The sequence below is a fragment of the Nerophis lumbriciformis genome, linkage group LG36, assembly GCF_033978685.3.
Source record: "Nerophis lumbriciformis linkage group LG36, RoL_Nlum_v2.1, whole genome shotgun sequence".
Classification (NCBI taxonomy): Eukaryota; Metazoa; Chordata; class Actinopteri; order Syngnathiformes; family Syngnathidae; genus Nerophis; species Nerophis lumbriciformis.
The window spans coordinates 21783210-21807946 of record NC_084583.2 but is presented as its reverse complement, the minus strand read 5'-3'; the positions used below and the strand labels follow the sequence as shown (position 1 = coordinate 21807946).

General features: G+C 42.6%; 1 protein-coding gene across 1 annotated transcript; it reads left to right on the top strand.

Annotated features, from left to right (window-relative positions):
• The first annotated feature begins 1546 nt into the window (after positions 1-1546).
• aldob (aldolase b, fructose-bisphosphate) lies at positions 1547-22722 on the top strand. Its single transcript, XM_061930692.1, has 9 exons — positions 1547-1647; positions 2071-2183; positions 2263-2474; positions 11723-11777; positions 11952-12112; positions 21823-21906; positions 21970-22144; positions 22206-22405; positions 22545-22722. The coding sequence occupies exons 2-9, from the start codon at positions 2072-2074 to the stop codon at positions 22638-22640; spliced, it is 1095 nt and encodes a 364-aa protein (XP_061786676.1). The 5' UTR covers positions 1547-1647; position 2071; the 3' UTR covers positions 22641-22722.
• Positions 22723-24737: the final 2015 nt, after the last annotated feature.

Here is a 24737-nt window from a genome sequence, read left to right as displayed (position 1 = left end):
CATAGTAGTGAGAGTCCAGTTCATAGTGGATCAAACATAATAGCGAGAGTCCAGTCCATAGTGGATCAAACATAATAGTGTGAGAGTCCAGTCCATAGTGGATCTAACATAATAGTGAGAGTCCAGTTCATAGTGGATCAAACATAATAGTGAGAGTCCAGTCCATAGTGGATCAAACATAATAGTGTGAGAGTCCAGTCCATAGTGGATCTAACATAATAGTGAGAGTCCAGTCCATAGTGGATCAAACATAATAGTGTGAGAGTCCAGTCCATAGTGGATCTAACATAATAGTGTGAGAGTCCGGTCCATAGTGGATCTAACATAATAGTGTGAGAGTCCAGTCCATAGTGGATCTAACATAATAGTGAGAGTCCAGTCCATAGTGGATCTAGCATAATAGTGTGAGAGTCCAGTCCATAGTAGATCGAACATAATAGTGAGTGTCCAGTCCATAGTGGATCTAACATAATAGTGAGAGTCCAGTTCATAGTGGATCAAACATAATAGTGAGAGTCCAGTCCATAGTGGATCAAACATAATAGTGTGAGAGTCCAGTCCATAGTGGATCCAACATAATAGTGAGAGTCCAGTCCATAGTGGATCTAACATAATAGTGAGAGTCCAGTCCATAGTGGATCTAACATAATAGTGTGAGAGTCCGGTCCATAGTGGATCTAACATAATAGTGTGAGAGTCCAGTCCATAGTGGATCGAACATAATAGTGAGTGTCCAGTCCATAGTGGATCTAACATAATAGTAAGAGTCCAGTCCATAGTGGATCTAACATAATAGTAAGAGTCCAGTCCATAGTGGATCTAACATAATAGTAAGAGTCCAGTCCATAGTGGGGCCAGCAGGAAACCATCCTGAGTGGAGACGGGTCAGCAGCACAGAGATGTCCCCAACCGATGCACAGGCGAGCGGTCCCCTCCGGGTCCTGACTCTGGACAGCCGCACTTCATCCATGGCCACCAGACCTGTGTGTCCTCCCCCTCCTCCACAAGAGAGAGGAGGGCAGAGGAGAAAAGAAAAGAAAAGAAATGGCAATATGTAAGTACTATGCAATCTACTAATGAAAGTTTCAATCAATCAATCAAAAAGTTGTTTACTGAAATTGAGTGAGCCTATGGCTTTGCACTTTGTTTTATATATATATATATATATATATATATATATATATATATATATATATATATATATATATATATATATATATATATATATATGTATATATATATATATATATATCCATCTATCATCCATATTTTTGCATTGTATTTTAGTTACTTTGAATTTACAACCCCCTGCCGCTGTTTTGTACTGTTTTTGTACTTACTTGGATTATTATTTCTCAACTGTTTGTAAATGTTTAAATTAATAAATAAAGGTTTCAAAAAAAAATAAAAAAATAAAAAAATAAAAAAATAAATAAATAAATAAATAATCTCCACACAGATCCGCCCCCTGCCAAACCCCGCCCATGTCTATCCTTTGGACCAATAGCGTTATCCTCTGTGAGACACGCCCTCCCCGTCACCTCCTCTAGCCCCGCCTCCTCGCCCTTTAAAAGCGACTTCCCGTCGTCCTGTCCGCCGCTCTTCCGTCTTTTTACATTCCTCCTCGCCGCTGCACGAACCTGTCAAGTAAGTTGTCAACTTTGATCACGTTTGTTTTGGAAGGGTGACATTTTACGGAAGTTTTATTCTGCCCTCTAAAGTTTGCGGAAGTTGCTTGACGAGATTGCCTGCTGAGTCATGCATGCTTTTGTTTGCTTACTGAACATTTTATTTTGAAAAGCGGGCGAGTGCTGACGCGTCAGAATGAATGCAACGTCGTCTGTGTCAGCTCGCAAGTTATGCAGCCATTGTTCCCCCTCTCATGTGATATAATCCCCTGTAACTTTCCTACAAGCATCCTAAGGCTGCAACTCTTACACTGAAGGCCAAAGTTCAACCGAGCAAGCCAAATATTTACATGGGTGACGCAACAGCCTTGATCTGATCATGGAAAAACAACAAGTTCCTCATACTTCTGCAAAGACTAACCAGTTTGTTGTCCCGCTGCAGGATGGCTCAGCAATTCCCATCTCTCTCCACGGAGCAGAAGAAAGAGCTGGCAGAAATCGCCTTAAAGATTGTGGCCACAGGGAAGGGCATCCTGGCGGCGGATGAGTCCACTGGTCAGTTCACTATCTTAAAAAAAAAAAAAAAAAAAGTGATTAAATGCACTGATTTATCTCTAAAATCCCCTTTTAAAAGGCACCATGGGAAAGCGTTTGCAGAACATCAAGGTGGAGAACAACGAGGAAAACCGCCGGTACTTCCGCGAGCTCCTCTTCACGTCCGGTGCCTGCATGTCCAACTCCATAGGAGGGGTCATCTTCTTCCACGAGACGCTCTACCAGAAGGCAAGCAGCGGCAAGCCCTTCCCCCAAGTCATCAAAGACCAAGGCATCGTCGTGGGCATCAAGGTGAGGAAAAATAACTACAAATACGCCGTACTTTTTCTTTTTTTTTTTAGGGCTTGGTGGCTGGAGGTTCAATCTTGGCCTGGGGAGCTCATGTGGAGGTGTCCCAATGGGTGGTGGTTAGTGCCTTGCACTAATACAGACCATAGGATAGACTTGATTCAGCCCATAAAATAAGGCATTAAAACAAGAAACATCAATCAGAAATTAAAGCTGCAAGCAGCGTTGGACGGGCCCGCGTATTTGGCAGGTGCTAGTCCTAAGTGTCCCAATACTTTAGTCTACTTTTAGTCTGAAGTGTCCCAAGACTTTTGTCTAGTGTACCTACCTTGTCTGCATTGTGTGGGCACGTTGGTGCTTCCTGCTTTTGAGCAGCCATCTTAAAAAACCAGCAGCGCAGCAGCAGCAGTGTAGCGGGTCTTTGAAGGGTCATAAAATCAAAACCGGAGCAGGTATTAAAAATCCCATCTATACTTTTAATCACAAGGGTTTAATCTCTCACCTGTGTTAGTTTGAAGGCGAAACGACAAACGCGCTCAGAGGAGATAGATTTTGAAGAAAGGTGACCGGTTTTTACAAAAATTTTGTTTTTTGAAGGGGGAATAACAAACTTCCTGTTGATTTTTGCTGGGGGTTGTCAATTTATGAAATGTAGGTCTAAGTGAGACCTACATAGAGGTTTTTGTTTCATCTCTCTCCGACCTTCCCAGTGGGAGTTACAGGCAGTTTTGTCAGATTTTTCATCCGAGGAGCAGTTTTTTGTGGTTTTTATAAAAAAAATTGCTGTAGATCACAGTTTTAGCCAGTCCTGATGTGTGTGTTAAGTTTGGTGAGTTTTGAAGCATGTTAAGGGGGTCAAATTACAGCTCAAAGAGGCAAAAGTGACTGTTTTTAGTACTTTTTTGTGTTGAAGGGGGAATTGCCAACTTCCTGTTGATTTTAGCCCGAGGATATACAATTGTGAAATGTAGATCTAAGTCAGACCTACATAAAGGTTTTTGTTTCATGTCTCTCCGACCTTCCTAGTGGGAGTTACAGGCAACGTAGTTTTTTCTTCTTCCTAGGGGGCGCTAGAGCGCAATTTTGAGTTTTGGGGTTTGGTTTTTTTATTAAAAGGCAATTTTTGCAGGTCCTGATGTGTGGGTCAAATATGGTGAGTTTTGAAGCATGTTAAGTGGGTCAAATTAGTGCTCAAAGAGGCGGCGGAAGAAGAAAGAAAGAATAATTAAAGCTGCAAGCAGCGTTGTTCGGGCCCGCGTATTTGGCAGGTGCTAGTCCTAAGTGTCCCAATACTTTTGTCTACTTTTAGTCTGAAGTGTCCCAAGACTTTTGTCTAGTGTACCTACCTTGTCTGCATTGTGTGGGCACGTTGGTGCTTCCTGCTTTTGAGCAGCCATCTTAAAAAACCAGCAGCGCAGCAGCAGCAGTGTAGCGGGTCTTTGAAGGGTCATAAAATCAAAACCGGAGCAGGTATTAAAAATCCCATCTATACTTTTAATCACAAGGGTTTAATCTCTCACCTGTGTTAGTTTGAAGGCGAAACGACAAACGCGCTCAGAGGAGATAGATTTTGAAGAAAGGTGACCGGTTTTTACAAAAATTTTCTTTTGAAGGGGGAATAACAAACTTCCTGTTGATTTTTGCTGGGGGTTGTCAGTTTATGAAATGTAGGTCTAAGTGAGACCTACATAGAGGTTTTTGTTTCATCTCTCTCCGACCTTCCCAGTGGGAGTTACAGGCAGTTTTGTCAGATTTTTCATCCGAGGAGCAGTTTTTTGTGGTTTTTATAAAAAAATTGCTGTAGAGCACAATTTTTAGATTTGGGGTTAGGTTTTTTCATTAGATCACAGTTTTAGCCAGTCCTGATGTGTGTGTTAAGTTCGGTGAGTTTTGAAGCATGTTAAGGGGGTCAAATTACAGCTAAAAGAGGCAAAAGTGACTGTTTTTAGTACTTTTTTGTGTTGAAGGGGGAATTGCCAACTTCCTGTTGATTTTAGCCCGAGGATATACAATTGTGAAATGTAGATCTAAGTCAGACCTACATAAAGGTTTTTGTTTCATGTCTCTCCGACCTTCCTAGTGGGAGTTACAGGCAACGTAGTTTTTTCTTCTTCCTAGGGGGCGCTAGAGCGCAATTTTGAGTTTTGGGGTTTGTTTTTTTTATTAAAAGGCAATTTTTGCAGGTCCTGATGTGTGGGTCAAATATGGTGAGTTTTGAAGCATGTTAAGTGGGTCAAATTAGTGCTCAAAGAGGCGGCGGAAGAAGAAAGAAAGAATAATTAAAGCTGCAAGCAGCGTTGGTCGGGCCCGCGTATTTGGCAGGTGCTAGTCCTAAGTGTCCCAATACTTTTGTCTACTTGTAGTCTGAAGTGTCCCAAGACTTTTGTCTAGTGTACCTACCTTGTCTGCATTGTGTGGGCACGTTGGTGCTTCCTGCTTTTGAGCAGCCATCTTAAAAAACCAGCAGCGCAGCAGCAGCAGCAGTGTAGCGGGTCTTTGAAGGGTCATAAAATCAAAACCGGAGCAGGTATTAAAAATCCCATCTATACTTTTAATCACAAGGGTTTAATCTCTCACCTGTGTTAGTTTGAAGGCGAAACGACAAACGCGCTCAGAGGAGATAGATTTTGAAGAAAGGTGACCGGTTTTTACAAAAATTTTCTTTTGAAGGGGGAATAACAAACTTCCTGTTGATTTTTGCTGGGGGTTGTCAATTTATGAAATGTAGGTCTAAGTGAGACCTACGTAGAGGTTTTTGTTTCATCTCTCTCCGACCTTCCCAGTGGGAGTTACAGGCAGTTTTGTCAGATTTTTCATCCGAGGAGCAGTTTTTTGTGGTTTTTATAAAAAAATTGCTGTAGAGCACAATTTTTAGATTTGGGGTTAGGTTTTTTCATTAGATCACAGTTTTAGCCAGTCCTGATGTGTGTCTTAAGTTCGGTGAGTTTTGAAGCATGTTAAGGGGGTCAAATTACAGCTAAAAGAGGCAAAAGTGACTGTTTTTAGTAATTTTTTGTGTTGAAGGGGGAATTGCCAACTTCCTGTTGATTTTAGCCCGAGGATATACAATTGTGAAATGTAGATCTAAGTCAGACCTACATAAAGGTTTTTGTTTCATGTCTCTCCGACCTTCCTAGTGGGAGTTACAGGCAACGTAGTTTTTTCTTCTTCCTAGGGGGCGCTAGAGCGCAATTTTGAGTTTTGGGGTTTGGTTTTTTTTATTAAAAGGCAATTTTTGCAGGTCCTGATGTGTGGGTCAAATATGGTGAGTTCTGAAGCATGTTAAGTGGGTCAAATTAGTGCTCAAAGAGGCGGCGGAAGAAGAAAGAAAGAATAATAAAACCTTAGAATAACAATAGGTCCTTATGTCCCATTGCATAAGGACTCCCTTCGGGAGTCCTTTTGCAATGGGCCATTGCGGGCCCTAATGACATAAAATATGTTAAAAAAAACAAAAAACCCTCAGCGTTTCAGTGGTGCCATTTCTACATACAGCATACCTGCCAACTACTCCGGTTTTCCCGTAATTAGTACGGTTTTCATCAACCTATTCCGGGTTACGGTTGCAGTGATTAAAAAATACCGTTTTTTCATTAATTAAATTTATTTTTATTTTTTTATAAAGTTTTATTCACGAAATCGCGTAACAATGACAATCGACACTGCTTCCCGTAACTTCCTATCGAGCCATTCCGAATTCCACGAGCGAGGCTATTTATAGCACCGCTGCCAAGCAGTTGCCATTGTTTCCAAACGAGCGAACGATCATGGAATCAGCCGGAGAAAAATCGCAAACGAGTCTTAAACCGAAAAGAAAACTGCAGTCATTCCGTGAAGAATATTCAAAAGCCTATCCGGGAATAATTATCCGTTCCAAAAAGGGTGAAAACTACGCGAATTGCACCTTGTGCAGACAAGATTTTTCGATCGGACACGGAGGAATTAGCGATGTAAAAGACCACGTTGGGACAAAAAAACACAAGTCTAATGCCGTTGCTAGCGATACAAGTGGAAAACTTTCAACGTTTTTCGTCGACCAAACAGATTCCTTGGATGTGATAAATGCCGAAGTTTTATTTACGGAGGCAATAATTGAGCATGGACTTCCAATCGCACTGGCTGATCACATGGGACAGTTAAAGGTTTGTAATGCAACCTTTAAAAATCATTACGCGGTGATCGCGGTCCCAAAAATAAACTTTTCTTGCATGATAATGTCCAGAAAAACTCGCTTTATATTACTATAGAGTCCTTTTAACGAATGAGTTTGATGGTTTATCATAAACCTTAAATGAAAGAAGTCCTTTGTTCTCCTGCACCATGCATGCGCTTTGGCCTTGCTTCGTGTTTGGTGCGCAATCCTGTCGGCTGTATTTCACAGCACGACATACTGTTAAAAGTGTTTATACTATTTATGCTTTCAAGTCCAAGTTGAAGAAATCTTGTTAAATGTTGACAGCATAACTACCAAAATACAGAAGTATTTCCTTAATATTTTTGCAGTGCTATTTCTGTTGAAAAGTTCAAATGATTACATTAGAGATGTGATGTGCCACTTTTCAAGTGTCTGATGGCTTAAATTCATTTTCATGAATTTTTCATATTTTGAATTCTTTTGAAAGGCTTACAAAAAAAACTACATTTGAATTGTAATTCCATGCTATTGACAGGACTATTAATTTTAATGAAGTTAGCTTACCATGTTTACAGTATGATAATTGTGATAGAAATGTGAATTTTAGGCACAGAATATTTTTTACAATTGAACAAGGCAGTAGATTATACAAGCTTGGACAGAAAGTTAATAATGACACCAATTTTTTTTTAAATGGAATTGTTTAGTACTGTTTTACCATTTGTTTACTGTAAAAAGTGTTTATACTTTCAATGAACAAATTGAAGTCTTGTGAAAGGTTGACAGGATAACTGGCATTAACTCTCAAAATAATTTCAAACTATTGAAGTTAGCTTACAGAATAAACATGTCAATACAACCCATATGATTTTTGCTGTAATATTTTTGTTTTGAAAAGTCACTGTGACTGATAGAAAAGTGATGGTTTTAGCAACATTTTAACCTGTCTGAATGCAATCAATCATTTTGCGTCGGGGGGGCGAAGGAACCCCCCACCAGGACTTTGTCCTGGACCTACCGGGGCCTGCGGCCCTTGGACCCTGACTACTAGGTTTTTCTGATTTCAAAAGTTGGCAGGTATGATACAGCTACAAAAGTAAAACAACGAAAAATCAAAAATGAAGCAATAAATAATACATACTGCCCACATCCCATTGCATAGACTAAATAGACTGTTGAACAATTTCCCTTATGGATCATTAAAGTTTGTCTAAGTCTAACAACAAAAGTAACTTGCAAACACCATGCAGGAGTATGTTGCCAGGCAGAATTCAAAGGATTGGACAAAAAGGTTATGTTTGATGTACAGTACAGGCCAAACGTTTGGACACACCTCAGTGGCCTAGTGGTTAGAGTATGAGTTCAAACCCCGGCCGAGTCATACCAAAGACTATAAAAATGGGAGCCATTACCTCCCTGCTTGGCACTCGGCATCAAGGGTTGGAATTGGGGGTTAAATCACCAAAAATGATTCCCGGGCGCGGCCACCGCTGCTGCTCACTTCTCCCCTCACCTCCCAGGGGGTGAACAAGGGGATGGGTCAAATGCAGAGGACACATTTCACCACACCTAGTGTGTGTGTGTGTGTGACAATCATTGCTACTTTAACTTAACTTAACTGAAGGTATCAAAACTATTGACACCTGTGAAGTGACTACCTCTTGAAGCTCACAGAGAGAATGCCAAGAGTGTGCAAAGCAGTAATCAGAGCAAAGGGTGGCTATTTTGAAGAAACTAGAGTATAAAAACGTGTTTTCAGTTATTTCACCTTTTTTGTTCATTCATAGTTGTGGTGTGACAATCTACAATGTAAATAGTCGTGAAAATAAAGAAAACTCATTGAATGAGAAGGTGTGTCCAAACGTTTGGCCCGTACTATACCCTCTGTCATTTAGTGGAAGAGCGTTGGTCTGTGCTGCTTGTCGCTGGTATAGGAAAGAAACAAAGCTACATCATTTGCAGTAAATGGAAGTGCCACATTTTTGATACTATTTGTCTCACCTGACAACACGCCCGGTTACAAGCTCAAGCATTCAGAGCAGACTCAGTCAGTCTCCCTCGAGGTAATGTTAGAATTTTTCCAAGCCAAAAAGGTGCTTAAAACTACAATAATGCTCCACTTTTCAAAATGTGTCAGCTTGATGCTAATTAGGGCCCGCATGGCCCATTGTATAAGGACTCCCAAAGGGAGTCCTTATGCAATGGGACATAATTAGGGCCCGCATGGCCCATTGTATAAGGACTCCCAAAGGGAGTCCTTATGCAATGGGACATAAGGACCTATTGAATTTCTAAGGTTTTATTAGGGCCCGCATGGCCCATTGTATAAGGACTCCCAAAGGGAGTCCTTATGCAATGGGACATAAGGACCTATTGAATTTCTAAGGTTTTATTAGGGCCCGCATGACCCATTGTATAAGGACTCCCAAAGGGAGTCCTTATGCAATGGGACATAAGGACCTATTGAATTTCTAAGGTTTTATTATTATTATTATTATTATTCTTCCGCAACTTTGCGCTGTAATTTGACCCCCTTAACATACTTCAAAACTCACCAAATTTTACACACACATCAGTAATATACGGCAAAACTTTTTATCAAAAAACCAAACCTCAAAACTCAAAATTGCGCTCTAGCGCCCCCTACGAAGAAAAAAAACTAGACTGCCTATAACTCCCACTAGGAAGGTCGGAGAGACATGAAACAACAACCTTTATGTAGGTGTGACTTAGACCTAGATTTCATAATAGTATATTCTCGGGCAAAAATTAACAGGAAGTTGGCAATTCCCCCTTCAAGACAAAAAAGTACTAAAAACAGTAACTTTTGCCTCTTTGAACTGTATTTTGACCCCCTTAACATGCTTCAAAACTCACCAAACTGAACGCACACATCAGGACTGGCAAACATTGCGATCTAAAAAAAAAAAAAAAACTAACCCCAAATCTCAAAATTGCGCTCTACTGCAATTTTTTTAATAAAACGCAAAAAAAACTGCTCCTCGGAAGAAAAAAATGACAAAACTGCCTGTAACTCCCACTGGGAAGTGGAAAACCTCTATGTAGGTCTCACTTAGACCTACATTTCATAAATTGACAACCCCCAGCAAAAATCAACAGGAAGTTTGCTATTCCCCCTTCAAAACAAATTTTTTGTAAAAACCGGTCACCTTCCTTCAAAAACGATCTCCTCTGAGCGCGTTTGTCGTTTCGCCTTCAAACTAACACAGGAGAGAGATTGAACCCTTGTGATTACAATGACAGAAGCGCTTTTTTTCTAACTGCTCCGGTTTTGATTTTATGACCCTTCAAAGACTCGCTGCGCTGATGCTGCTGCGCTGCTGTTTTTTTTAAGATGGCTGCTTAAAAGCAGGAAGCACCAACGTGCCCACACAATGCAGACAAGGTAGGTACACTAGACAAAAGTATTGGGACACTTCAGACTAAAAGTAGACAAAAGTATTGGGACACTTATGACTATCACTGGACAAAAGTATTGAGACATTTAGGACTAGCACCTGCCAAATACGCGGGCCCGACCAATGCTGCTTGCAGCTTTAATTTTCATTGGATTTGCTATAGACATGCTAAAGATTAGCATTAGCAATTTTAACACATCAAAAGTTGGTAATGAAAAATGTAATACTACAACTAAGTTAAAGTAGCAATGATAGTCCCACACACACTAGGTGTGGTGAAATTGGTCCTCTGCATTGGACCCATCCCCTTGTTCACCCCCTGGGAGGTGAGGGGAGCAGTGAGCAGCAGCGGTGGCCGCGCCCGGGAATCATTTTTGGTGATTTAACCCCCAATTCCAAGCCTTGATGCTGAGTGCCAAGCAGGGAGGTAATGGCTCCCATTTTTTATACATGTGTAATAACTGATACTTACAGTACGAACACTTTGTAGGGTGCAACAAAAAAAGCCAGGTGTATTCAATTAATTGGGGCGGCATGGCGTAGTGGGTAGAGCAACCGTGCCAGAAACCTGAGGGTTGCAGGTTCGCTCCCCGCCTCTTACCATCCAAAAAATCGCTGCCGTTGTGTCCTTGGGCGGGACACTTCACCCTTTGCCCCCGGTGCCACTCACACCGGTGAATTGAATGATGAATGATAGGTGGTGGTCGGAGGGGCCGTTGGCGCAAATTGCAGCCACGCTTCCGTCAGTCTACCCCAGGGCAGCTGTGGCTATGAAAGTAGCTTACCACCACCAGGTGTGAATGATTGATGGGTTCTACATGTAAAGCGACTTTGGGTACTTAGAAAAGCGCTATATAAATCCCAGTTATTATTATTATTATTAATTAAATGGTAAATGATCAACAGTATCAAATGCCTTTGAAAAGTCAATAAAGAGGGACAGACAGCACTGCTTCTTGTCAAGAGCTTTAGTTACATCATTTATAAACTTCATAGCAGCAGTAACAGTACTGTGATTTCTACGAAAACCTGACTGAAATGGTGACAGAATAAAATTGGTGTCCAAAAAGTCTTATCTGTTCACTGATATGGGTTATACTTGGATAGCTTTTCTACCTTAAAGGAACTCAAAGCGCTTTGACACTATTTCCACATTCACCCATTCACACACACATTCACACACTGATGCCATGCAAGGCCCTAACCAGCACCCATCAGGAGCAAGGGTGAAGTGTCTTGCTCAAGGACACAACGGACGTGACGAGGATGGTAGAAGGTGGGGATTGAACCAGGAACCCTCAGATTGCTGGCACGGCCACTCTCCCAACTTTGCCACCCGTCCCGTAATGGCAACTCCTACTTCCTGACGAGGAATAACACACCCTAGTCAATATCTGACGTGTTTGAATTGCAAAGTGGACTATATAATACTTACCAATGAGACTCACAAGTGTAAGAAGAAAAGAAATGACTGGAAAGCGTTAAATAAAAAAAAATGTAGATATATATTTTTTGACACACATTTCAAAACCCAAGCACTGAAAATTGTCAGTTATTTATTTATTGTTTAAGAAATGTCTCCTCCGAGTTTTGCACCTAAATCCTTTAAACGCTTGAAGGAATGAAGGAACTTGCCCGCTGGTAGAAGAGTAAAAAAGCCACTCTTATTTTGAAAGTGAATGTGTTTCCTGCTCCAGGTGGACAAAGGCACAGCCGGTCTGAGTGGAACAGACGGCGAGACGACCACACAAGGTAACTTTACCATCAATTGATTCACGTGGACAAGGTTACCATTTTAGTGGTCACTTGTAGGGAAGATGTGCAATCTACTAATAAAAGTTTCAATCCGTCATTTTTAAACGACTTCCTTCTGCAAATAAGTAGGAATTAAAGCAAAAAACCAAACGCTATGCTGTCTCCCCGCAGGTCTGGACGGCCTGTCTGAGCGCTGCGCCCAGTACAAGAAGGACGGCTGCGACTTTGCCAAGTGGAGGTGCGTGCTCAAGATCTCGGACAGCTGCCCCTCGGCTCTGGGCATCGCCGAGAACGCCAACGTCCTGGCGAGATACGCCAGCATCTGCCAACAGGTGTGTGTGTGCACCTGAACTAACGTATTTCTCAGGCTATAAGGCGCACTTAAAATCCTTTCATTTTGTTCAAAACTCGACAGTGCGCCTAATGTACAGAATCATTTTGGTTGTGCTTACTGACCTCGAAGCTATTTTCTTTGGTACATGGTGCAATACGTGTGATCAGTAGATGGCAGTCAAACTTATTGGGGTGTTACCATTTAGTGGTCAATTGTACGGAATATCAATCAATCAATGTTTATTTATATAGCCCTAAATCACAAGTGTCTCAAAGGGCTGCACAAACCACAACCACATCCTCGGTACAGAGCCCACATAAGGGCAAGGAAAAACTCACCCCAGTGGGACGTCGATGTGAATGACTATGAGAAACCTTGGAGAGGACCGCATATGTGGGAAACCCCCCCACCCCCTCTAGGGGGTACCGAATGCAATGGCTGTCGAGTGGGTCTGACATAATATTGTGAGAGTCCAGTCCATAGTGGATCTAACATAATAGTGTGAAAGTCCAGTCCATAGTGGATCTAACATAATAGTGAGAGTCCAGTCCATAGTGGATCTAACATAATAGTGAGAGTCCAGTCCATAGTGGATCTAACATAATAGTGTGAGAGTCCAGTCCATAGTGGATCTAGCATAATAGTGTGAGAGTCCAGTTCATAGTGGATCAAACATAATAGTGTGAGAGTCCAGTCCATAGTGGATCAAACATAATAGTGTGAGAGTCCAGTCTATAGTGGATCTAACATAATAGTGTGAGAGTCCAGTCCATAGTGGATCTAACATAATAGTGTGAGAGTCCAGTCCATAGTGGATCTACCGGTAGCATAATAGTGTGAGAGTCCAGTTCATAGTGGATCAAACATAATAGTGTGAGAGTCCAGTCTATAGTGGATCTAACATAATAGTGTGAGAGTCCAGTCCATAGTGGATCTAACATAATAGTGTGAGAGTCCAGTCCATAGTGGATCTAACATAATAGTGAGAGTCCAGTCCATAGTGGATCTAACATAATAGTGTGAGAGTCCAGTCCATAGTGGATCTAACATAATAGTGTGAGAGTCCAGTTCATAGTGGATCAAACATAATAGTGTGAGAGTCCAGTCTATAGTGGATCTAACATAATAGTGTGAGAGTCCAGTCCATAGTGGATCTAACATAATAGTGTGAGAGTCCAGTCCATAGTGGATCTAACATAATAGTGAGAGTCCAGTCCATAGTGGATCTAACATAATAGTGTGAGAGTCCAGTCCATAGTGGATCAAACATAATAGTGTGAGAGTCCAGTCCATAGTGGATCTAACATAATAGTGTGAGAGTCCAGTCCATAGTGGATCTAACATAATAGTGAGAGTCCCGTTCATAGTGGATCTAACATAATAGTGAGAGTCCAGTTCATAGTGGATCAAACATAATAGTGTGAGAGTCCAGTCCATAGTGGATCTAACATAATAGTGAGAGTCCAGTCCATAGTGGATCTAACATAATAGTGTGAGAGTCCAGTCCATAGTGGATCTAACATAATAGTGTGAGAGTCCAGTCCATAGTGGATCTAACATAATAGTGTGAGAGTCCAGTCCATAGTGGATCTAACATAATAGTGTGAGAGTCCAGTCCATAGTGGATCTAACATAATAGTGTGAGAGTCCAGTCCATAGTGGATCTAACATAATAGTGTGAGAGTCCAGTCCATAGTGGATCTAACATAATAGTGAGAGTCCAGTCCATAGTGGATCAAACATAATAGTGTGAGAGTCCAGTCCATAGTGGATCAAACATAATAGTGTGAGAGTCCAGTCCATAGTGGATCTAACATAATAGTGAGAGTCCAGTCCATAGTGGATCTAACATAATAGTGTGAGAGTCCAGTCCATAGTGGATCTAACATAATAGTGTGAGAGTCCAGTCCATAGTGGATCTAACATAATAGTGAGAGTCCAGTCCATAGTGGATCTAACATAATAGTGTGAGAGTCCAGTTCATAGTGGATCAAACATAATAGTGTGAGAGTCCAGTCTATAGTGGATCTAACATAATAGTGTGAGAGTCCAGTCCATAGTGGATCTAACATAATAGTGAGAGTCCAGTCCATAGTGGATCTAACATAATAGTGAGAGTCCAGTCCATAGTGGATCTAACATAATAGTGAGAGTCCAGTCCATAGTGGATCTAACATAATAGTGTGAGAGTCCAGTCCATAGTGGATCTAACATAATAGTGTGAGAGTCCAGTCCATAGTGGATCTAACATAATAGTGTGAGAGTCCAGTCCATAGTGGATCTAACATAATAGTGTGAGAGTCCAGTCCATAGTGGATCTAACATAATAGTGAGAGTCCAGTCCATAGTGGATCAAACATAATAGTGTGAGAGTCCAGTCCATAGTGGATCAAACATAATAGTGTGAGAGTCCAGTCCATAGTGGATCTAACATAATAGTGAGAGTCCAGTCCATAGTGGATCTAACATAATAGTGTGAGAGTCCAGTCCATAGTGGATCTAACATAATAGTGTGAGAGTCCAGTCCATAGTGGATCTAACATAATAGTGAGAGTCCAGTCCATAGTGGATCTAACATAATAGTGTGAGAGTCCAGTTCATAGTGGATCAAACATAATAGTGAGAGTCCAGTCTATAGTGGATCTAACATAATAGTGTGAGAGTCCAGTCCATAGTGGATCTAACATAATAGTGAGAGTCCAGTCCATAGTGGATCTAACATAATAGTGTGAGAGTCCAGTCCATAGTGGATCAAACATAATAGTGTGAGAGTCCAGTCCATAGTGGATCTAACATAATAGTGTGAGAGTCCAGTCCATAGTGGATCTAACATAATAGTGAGAGTCCAGTCCATAGTGGATCTAACATAATAGTGAGAGTCCAGTCCATAGTGGATCTAACATAATAGTGAGAGTCCAGTCCATAGTGGATCTAACATAATAGTGAGAGTCCAGTCCATAGTGGATCTAACATAATAGTGAGAGTCCAGTCCATAGTGGATCTAACATAATAGTGAGAGTCCAGTCCATAGTGGATCTAACATAATAGTGAGAGTCCAGTCCATAGTGGATCTAACATAATAGTGAGAGTCCAGTCCATAGTGGATCTAACATAATAGTGTGAGAGTCCAGTCCATAGTGGATCTAACATAATAGTGTGAGAGTCCAGTCCATAGTGGATCAAACATAATAGTGTGAGAGTCCAGTCCATAGTGGATCTAACATAATAGTGTGAGAGTCCAGTCCATAGTGGATCTAACATAATAGTGAGAGTCCAGTCCATAGTGGATCTAACATAATAGTGAGAGTCCAGTCCATAGTGGATCTAACATAATAGTGAGAGTCCAGTCCATAGTGGATCAAACATAATAGTGTGAGAGTCCAGTCTATAGTGGATCTAGCATAATAGTGTGAGAGTCCAGTTCATAGTGGATCAAACATAGTAGTGTGAGAGTCCAGTCTATAGTGGATCTAACATAATAGTGTGAGAGTCCAGTCCATAGTGGATCTAACATAATAGTGTGAGAGTCCAGTCCATAGTGGATCTAACATAATAGTGTGAGAGTCCAGTCCATAGTGGATCTAACATAATAGTGAGAGTCCAGTCCATAGTGGATCGAACATAATAGTGTGAGAGTCCAGTCCATAGTGGATCAAACATAATAGTGTGAGAGTCCAGTCCATAGTGGATCTAACATAATAGTGAGAGTCCCGTTCATAGTGGATCTAACATAATAGTGAGAGTCCAGTTCATAGTGGATCAAACATAATAGTGTGAGAGTCCAGTCCATAGTGGATCTAACATAATAGTGAGAGTCCAGTCCATAGTGGATCTAACATAATAGTGAGAGTACAGTCCATAGTGGATCTAACATAATAGTGAGAGTCCAGTCCATAGTGGATCTAACATAATAGTGAGAGTCCAGTCCATAGTGGATCTAACATAATAGTGTGAGAGTCCAGTCCATAGTGGATCTAACATAATAGTGAGAGTCCAGTCCATAGTGGATCTAACATAATAGTGTGAGAGTCCAGTTCATAGTGGATCTAACATAATAGTGTGAGAGTCCAGTCCATAGTGGATCTAACATAATAGTGTGAGAGTCCAGTCCATAGTGGATCTAACATAATAGTGAGAGTCCAGTCCATAGTGGATCAAACATAATAGTGTGAGAGTCCAGTCCATAGTGGATCTAACATAATAGTGAGAGTCCAGTCCATAGTGGATCTAACATAATAGTGAGAGTCCAGTCCATAGTGGATCCAACATAATAGTGAGAGTCCCGTTCATAGTGGATCTAACATAATAGTGAAAGTCCAGTCCATAGTGGATCTAACATAATAGTGTGAAAGTCCAGTCCATAGTGGATCTAACATAATAGTGAGAGTCCAGTCCATAGTGGATCTAACATAATAGTGAGAGTCCAGTCCATAGTGGATCTAACATAATAGTGAGAGTCCAGTCCATAGTGGATCTAACATAATAGTGTGAGAGTCCAGTCCATAGTGGATCTAACATAATAGTGTGAGAGTCCAGTCCATAGTGGATCAAACATAATAGTGTGAGAGTCCAGTCCATAGTGGATCTAACATAATAGTGTGAGAGTCCAGTCCATAGTGGATCTAACATAATAGTGAGAGTCCAGTCCATAGTGGATCTAACATAATAGTGAGAGTCCAGTCCATAGTGGATCTAACATAATAGTGAGAGTCCAGTCCATAGTGGATCAAACATAATAGTGTGAGAGTCCAGTCTATAGTGGATCTAGCATAATAGTGTGAGAGTCCAGTTCATAGTGGATCAAACATAGTAGTGTGAGAGTCCAGTCTATAGTGGATCTAACATAATAGTGTGAGAGTCCAGTCCATAGTGGATCTAACATAATAGTGTGAGAGTCCAGTCCATAGTGGATCTAACATAATAGTGTGAGAGTCCAGTCCATAGTGGATCTAACATAATAGTGAGAGTCCAGTCCATAGTGGATCGAACATAATAGTGTGAGAGTCCAGTCCATAGTGGATCAAACATAATAGTGTGAGAGTCCAGTCCATAGTGGATCTAACATAATAGTGAGAGTCCCGTTCATAGTGGATCTAACATAATAGTGAGAGTCCAGTTCATAGTGGATCAAACATAATAGTGTGAGAGTCCAGTCCATAGTGGATCTAACATAATAGTGAGAGTCCAGTCCATAGTGGATCTAACATAATAGTGAGAGTACAGTCCATAGTGGATCTAACATAATAGTGAGAGTCCAGTCCATAGTGGATCTAACATAATAGTGAGAGTCCAGTCCATAGTGGATCTAACATAATAGTGTGAGAGTCCAGTCCATAGTGGATCTAACATAATAGTGAGAGTCCAGTCCATAGTGGATCTAACATAATAGTGTGAGAGTCCAGTTCATAGTGGATCTAACATAATAGTGTGAGAGTCCAGTCCATAGTGGATCTAACATAATAGTGTGAGAGTCCAGTCCATAGTGGATCTAACATAATAGTGAGAGTCCAGTCCATAGTGGATCAAACATAATAGTGTGAGAGTCCAGTCCATAGTGGATCTAACATAATAGTGAGAGTCCAGTCCATAGTGGATCTAACATAATAGTGAGAGTCCAGTCCATAGTGGATCCAACATAATAGTGAGAGTCCCGTTCATAGTGGATCTAACATAATAGTGAAAGTCCAGTCCATAGTGGATCTAACATAATAGTGTGAAAGTCCAGTCCATAGTGGATCTAACATAATAGTGAGAGTCCAGTCCATAGTGGATCTAACATAATATTGTGAAAGTCCAGTCCATAGTGGATCTAACATAATAGTGAAAGTCCAGTCCATTGTGGATCTAACATAATATTGTGAGAGTCCAGTCCATAGTGGATCTAACATAATAGTGTGAGAGTCCAGTCCATAGTGGATCTAACATAATAGTGTGAGAGTCCAGTCCATAGTGGATCTAACATAATAGTGAGAGTCCCGTTCATAGTGGATCTAACATAATAGTGAGAGTCCAGTCCATAGTGGATCGAACATAATAGTGTGAGAGTCCAGTCCATAGTGGATCTAACATAATAGTGAGAGTCCAGTCCATAGTGGATCTAACATAATAGTGTGAGAGTCCAGTCCATAGTGGATCAAACATAATAGTGTGAGAGTCCAGTCCATAGTGGATCTAACATAATAGTGTGAGAGTCCAGTCCATAGTGGATCTAACATAATAGTGTGAGAGTCCAAAAATAAGAGATGCGTGTAGACTGCAATATGACTCAAGTAAACCACACCAACATTCTATGTCCCATTGGAAAATCTAGAACATTACACACGGCGCTCAAAAATCCATCAAATGTTTTAGTCGGACTTTGGTAAGCTATGAAGCCACACCGCTTGATGGATTGTACTGTGCTTCAACATACCAGTATTATTATGCTGTGTGTGTATAAGGTAAGACATTATTTGGCGTTTTGTTTCGCAATATTATGCAAAAGCAACTTTTCTTACCTTCTGGTACCTGCTGATCTGTATTTGGGATCTGCATAAGTCCTGAAAATTTGCGCACGTCCATGACAACGTAGTCTATAAGATTCTTCTCTTTCTCTTATGTGACATTCATCCTCCGCTATTGCCATTTCTAATACAAAGTAGTGTAAAGTTCTTACTTATATCTGTCAGTAAACTCACCACCATGAAAGCGCTAAAACATACCGGTGTAGTGACTTTACATTATTCACCCAAGGAACTTTAGTTATTAGTCTTGTCGTCGGATTGGATTTTCACAGGACACATTTCTGGTGTTTCCGGATGAGGGGAAGATGCTCCGTTGATTGAAGTAAAGTCTGAATGTCATTAAAACTAGAGATGTCCGATAATATCGGCAGATAAATGTTTTAAAATGTAATATCGGTAGTTATCGGTATCAAATTCAGAATTATCGGTATCTGTTTCAAAAAGTAAAATGTATGACTTTTTAAAAGGCCGCTATGTACACGGACGTAGGGAGAAGTACAGAGCGCCAATAAACCTTAAAGGCCCAATCACACACACACAAGTGAATGCAAAGCATACTTGGTCAACAGCCATACAGGTCACACTGAGGGTGGCCGTATAAACAAGTTTAACACTGTTATAAATATGCGCCACACTGTGAACCCACACCAAACAAGAATGACAAACACATTTCGGGAGAACATCCGCACCGTAACACAACATAAACACAACAGAACAAATACCCAGAAGCCCTTGTAGCACTAACTCTTCCGGGACGCTACATCATACACCCTAACCCCTAACCCTCCTCATGCTCTCTCAGGGAGAGCATGTCCCAAATTCCAAGCTGCTGTTTTGAGGCATGTTAAAAAAAAAATAATGCACTTTGTGACTTCAATAATAAATATGGCAGTGCCATGTTGGCATTTTTTTCCATAACTTGAGTGGATTTATTTTGGAAAACCTTGTTACATTGGGGCATCACAACAAAATGAGGCATAATAATGTGTTCATTCCACGACCGTGTATATCGGTATCGGTTGGTACCGGAATCGGTAATTAAGAGTTGGACAATATCGGCAAAAAAGATATTATTGGACTTCTCTAATAAAAACAGTTAGCGCCATCTTTTGACACGTCTTCCACTCCCGTCCTTGCACGCTACAACAAAGATGACGGGGAGAAGACGCTGTCCAAGGTGAGCCACGTAAATAAGACGCGCCCACAAAACGGTGCACCCTGCGGCGACTGTCAGAAAGCGACTTGAAGATGTGTAAAACATCATCTATGCAACATTTTGAGCAAAGAAGCACCATCACATGTTATGTAGACGACAAGGAAGTCTTTTACATTTAGAAAAAAAAGACCCTGTCACGTTCAAACACTGAGGACATCTATTAAACAAGACAAAAGGCAAGGAATCAAACAGAGACAGAATTCAATTTGGACTCAATATTGAGGAGAGACATGGCCACTGCACTCTCTGTACAGTCCTGCACCACGCTCTGACGAAGAAGGTTTTCGTCTACTTCAGATGTTCAATGTTCACGCACCAAGACATGTCACAGCAGGAATGGGAAGTATTTAAAACAGTCACCCCTTTTTTAGACCAGTTGATCTGCCGTTTCTTTTCTTTTCTCCTCTGCTCCCCCCTATCCCTTATGGAAGGGGAGACACACAGATCCGGTGGCCATGGATGGGGTGCTGGCTGTCCGGGGTCGGGACCCGGGGTGGACCGCTCGCCTGTATATCGGTTGGGAACATCTCTGCGCTGCTGACCCGTCTCCGCTCGGGATGGTTTCCTGCTGACCCCACTGTGGACTGGACTCTTACTGTTATGCTGGATCCACTATGGACTGGACTCTCACAATATTATGTTAGACCCACTCGACATCCATTGCATTCGGTCTCCCTAGAGGGGGGGGGTTACCCACATATGCGGTCCTCTCCAAGGTTTCTCATAGTCATTCACATCGACGTCCCACTGGGGTGAGTTTTTCCTTGCCCTTATGTGGGCTCTGTACCGAGGATGTCGTTGTGGCTTGTGCAGCCCTTTGAGACACTTGTGATTTAGGGCTATATAAATAAACATTGATTGATTGATTGATTGTTCACGAGTGGGGGAAGAGTGGATCGTGAGATCGACAGGCGGATCGGTGCGGCGTCTTCAGTAATGCGGACGCTGTATCGATCCGTTGTGGTGAAGAAGGAGCTGAGCCGGAAGGCAAAGCTCTCAATTTACCGGTCGATCTACGTTCCCATCCTCACCTATGGTCATGAGCTTTGGGTTATGACCGAAAGGACAAGATCACGGGTACAAGCGGCCGAAATGAGTTTCCTCCGCCGGGTGGCGGGGCTCTCCCTTAGAGATAGGGTGAGAAGCTCTGTCATCCGGGAGGAGCTCAAAGTAAAGCCGCTGCTCCTCCACATCGAGAGGAGCCAGATGAGGTGGTTCGGGCATCTGATCAGGATGCCACCCGAACGCCTCCCTAGGGAGGTGTTTAGGGCATGTCCGACCGGTAGGAGGCCGCGGGGAAGACCCAGGACACGTTGGGAAGACTATGTCTCCCGGCTGGCCTGGGAACGCCTCGGGGTCCCACAGGAAGAGCTGGACGAAGTGGCTGGGGAGAGGGAAGTCTGGGCTTCCCTGCTTAAGCTGCTGCCCCCGCGACCCGACCTCGGATAAGCGGAAGAAGATGGATGGATGGATGGATGGATGATTGATTGATTGTTTTCGGTCGCTTTGAAGTCCAAGAAGTGGGATTTCTCGGGCTTGGGCTCTTCCTGGATCCAGCTGGGGCAGGTGTTGGAGGACAATGGATAACCCCCTCCCGTCTCCTGACCACAGTGACTTCAAGAGGGCAGCGGGTCGTAAACAGCGTTGACCTCGGTCACCAAACAGTTGGAAGAGAGTTTGTGAAACACTTCAAAGAGAGTTCGTTTAACACTTCAAAGAGAGTTCCTCTGGAAGTTGAGCAGATCCTGCCATCTGTCCGTGTTGAAATCACAGTGGCGTTTCACGAGCCTTCTTCCTCTTGTTAGGCCTCGAAAGACAGCATTCATAATACAACGTTTCTTTTGTGATAACTTACAATTATTCCAACAGACCCCTTTTATGCGCCTTATAATCCGTTGCGCCTTTTGTATGGAAAAAGACCCGACTAGACCCGCTCGTCGGCAGCGCGCCTTATAACCCGGTAATACGGTAATGATGTTTTCTTCTCAGAATGGTCTGGTGCCTATCGTGGAGCCAGAGATCCTTCCTGATGGAGACCATGACCTGCAGAGGTGCCAGTATGTCACAGAGAAGGTTGGTTAAAGAATGATTTGAGTTCCAAAAGAATGTTCTATAAATAAATGTGTCCACGTTCAGGTGCTGGCTGCCGTGTACAAAGCTCTCTCCGACCACCACGTGTACCTGGAGGGCACGCTGCTCAAGCCCAACATGGTCACGGCCGGGCACTCCTGCGCTAAAAAGTTCACCCCTCAGGAGGTCGCCATGGCTACCGTGACAGCTCTGCGGCGCACCGTCCCAGCCGCCGTGCCGGGTAACGTCTAAGCGTTATTTGAAGACGGCAACCGGATTTTTTTTTACCGTTGACTTTGCAGGCGTCTGCTTCCTGTCCGGGGGTCAGAGTGAGGAGGAGGCCTCGCTCAACTTGAACGCCATCAACCAGGTGTCCCTCCATCGCCCGTGGAAGCTCACCTTCTCGTACGGCCGCGCGCTGCAGGCGTCCACGCTCGCAGCCTGGCAGGGAAAAGCCGCCAACAAGGCCGCAGCACAGGAAGTTTTCTGCAAGAGGGCCAAGGTAAGCCAATAAATGTACCAATGCACTCTTATCTTGCGTTACTCAACTTTATTCTGGCTGGTGAATGATTTGTCACAAGCTGCTTGTTGGCCGAGCCGCCTGGCTGATGATTAACGCTCGGACGTGACTCTGCCCACAGATCAACGGCCTGGCTTCCAAAGGAGAGTACAAGGCCAGCGGCTCGGCCGACCAGGGCGCCATGCAGTCTCTGCACACCACCAACTATGTCTATTAATTTAAACGTGGACCAAATGATATCAAGGAACATCTGTAATGGCTGGACAAGATTCTGTAATAAAACTGTTTAAGTGACCAAAGTGTCTTAAGTCTTTACGTATACCAATCTGGCGCCCTAGGCAAGATTTTAGGTGGCGCCCCCCCACATCGGCAGTGAAGTGTATATACTCACAAGAACCCGAATAGCTTTGTCTTTGACCTTTTTTTTTTAACTTACAACTACAGGTAAAAGCCAGTAAATTAGAATATTTTGAAAAACTTGATTTATTTCAGTAATTGCATTCAAAAGGTGTAACTTGTACATTATATTTATTCATTGCACACAGACTGATGCATTCAAATGTTTATTTCATTTAATTTTGATGATTTGAAGTGGCAACAAATGAAAATCCAAAATTCCGTGTGTCACAAAATTAGAATATTACTTAAGGCTAATACAAAAAAGGGATTTTTAGAAATGTTGGCCAACTGAAAAGTATGAAAATGAAAAATATGAGCATGTGCAATACTCAATACTTGGTTGGAGCTCCTTTTGCCTCAATTACTGCGTTAATGCGGCGTGGCATGGAGTCGATGAGTTTCTGGCACTGCTCAGGTGTTATGAGAGCCCAGGTTGCTCTGATAGTGGCCTTCAACTCTTCTGCGTTTTTGGGTCTGGCATTCTGCATCTTCCTTTTCACAATACCCCACAGATTTTCTATGGGGCTAAGGTCAGGGGAGTTGGCGGGCCAATTTAGAACAGAAATACCATGGTCCGTAAACCAGGCACGGGTAGATTTTGCGCTGTGTGCAGGCGCCAAGTCCTGTTGGAACTTGAAATCTCCATCTCCATAGAGCAGGTCAGCAGCAGGAAGCATGAAGTGCTCTAAAACTTGCTGGTAGACTGCTGCGTTGACCCTGGATCTCAGGAAACAGAGTGGACCGACACCAGCAGATGACATGGCACGGTCTCGCAACTACGGTAAACAGCCGCCATCTTTTTTCCCCGTAGAAGAGGAAGTGCTTCTTCTTCTACGCAAGCAACCGCCAAGGTAAGCACCCGCCCCCATAGAACAGGAAGCGCTTCTTCTTCTACTGTAAGCAACCACCCGCCCGCGTAGAAGGAGAAAAAGCGCGCGGATATTACCGTACGTTTCATTTCCTTTGTGTGTTTACATCTGTAAAGACCACAAAATGGCTCCTACTAAGCGACAGGTTTCCGGTTCATGAAAAGACGCAATCTCTCCATCCGCACACGGATTACTATTTCACAGCAACTGCCTAAAGACTTTCAAGAAAAGCTGGCTACTTTCCGTGCATATTGTAAAAACAAGATAGCTGAAAAAAAGATCCGGCCAGAGAACATTATCAACATGGACGAGGTTCCACTGACTTTTGCTATTCCTGTGAACCGCACTGTGGATACAACGGGAGCACGTACGGTGAATATTCGCACCACAGGGAATGAGAAGTCATCCTTCACTGTGGTTCTAGCTTGCCATGCTAATGGACAGAAACTTCCACCCATGGTGATATTCAAAAGGAAGACCTTGCCAAAAGAGACCTTTCCAGCCGGCGTCATCATAAAAGCTAACTCGAAGGGATGGATGGATGAAGAAAAGATGAGCGAGTGGTTAAGGTAAGTTTACGCGAAGAGGCCGGGTGGCTTTTTTCACGCAGCTCCGTCCATGTTGATATACGACTCCACGCGCGCCCACATCACGCTGGTTTTTAATATATTATTAAAGTTTGACTGACCTTTCTGACTGTTTTTTTGACATTCCTTTAGCGCAGTTAGATGCGGCTTACAACACGGGGCGGCTTATAGGTGGACAAAGTTTTGAAATATGCCGTTCATTGAAGGCGCGGGTTATAACCCAGGGCGCCTTATGGTGCGGAAAATACGGTAGATAAGCAGGCCCAGGTGGGCCATCTACACACCTGTCGCTGATCTCGAAGCCGGTCCTGGCACACCCTGCTTCGCTGCAGGTCCACAGGCCACGCCCCCCTCCACACCTACTACTTAAACTGGTGGTTTGCTTTCTCCCAGATGAATATAAACATTCACCATATGCAAAGCATAAAATTAATTAATTCACGTCAACTCAATTCCATG

Bases quoted from the DNA above. Each gene is read 5' to 3' on its own strand.
- aldob (XM_061930692.1), top strand. From the start codon at position 2,072: ATGGCTCAGCAATTCCCATCTCTCTCCACGGAGCAGAAGAAAGAGCTG. The intron at 11,778-11,951 runs GTAACTTTACCA...GTCTCCCCGCAG, and splicing joins CGGCGAGACGACCACACAAG to GTCTGGACGGCCTGTCTGAG. The intron at 12,113-21,822 runs GTGTGTGTGTGC...TTTTCTTCTCAG, and splicing joins ACGCCAGCATCTGCCAACAG to AATGGTCTGGTGCCTATCGT.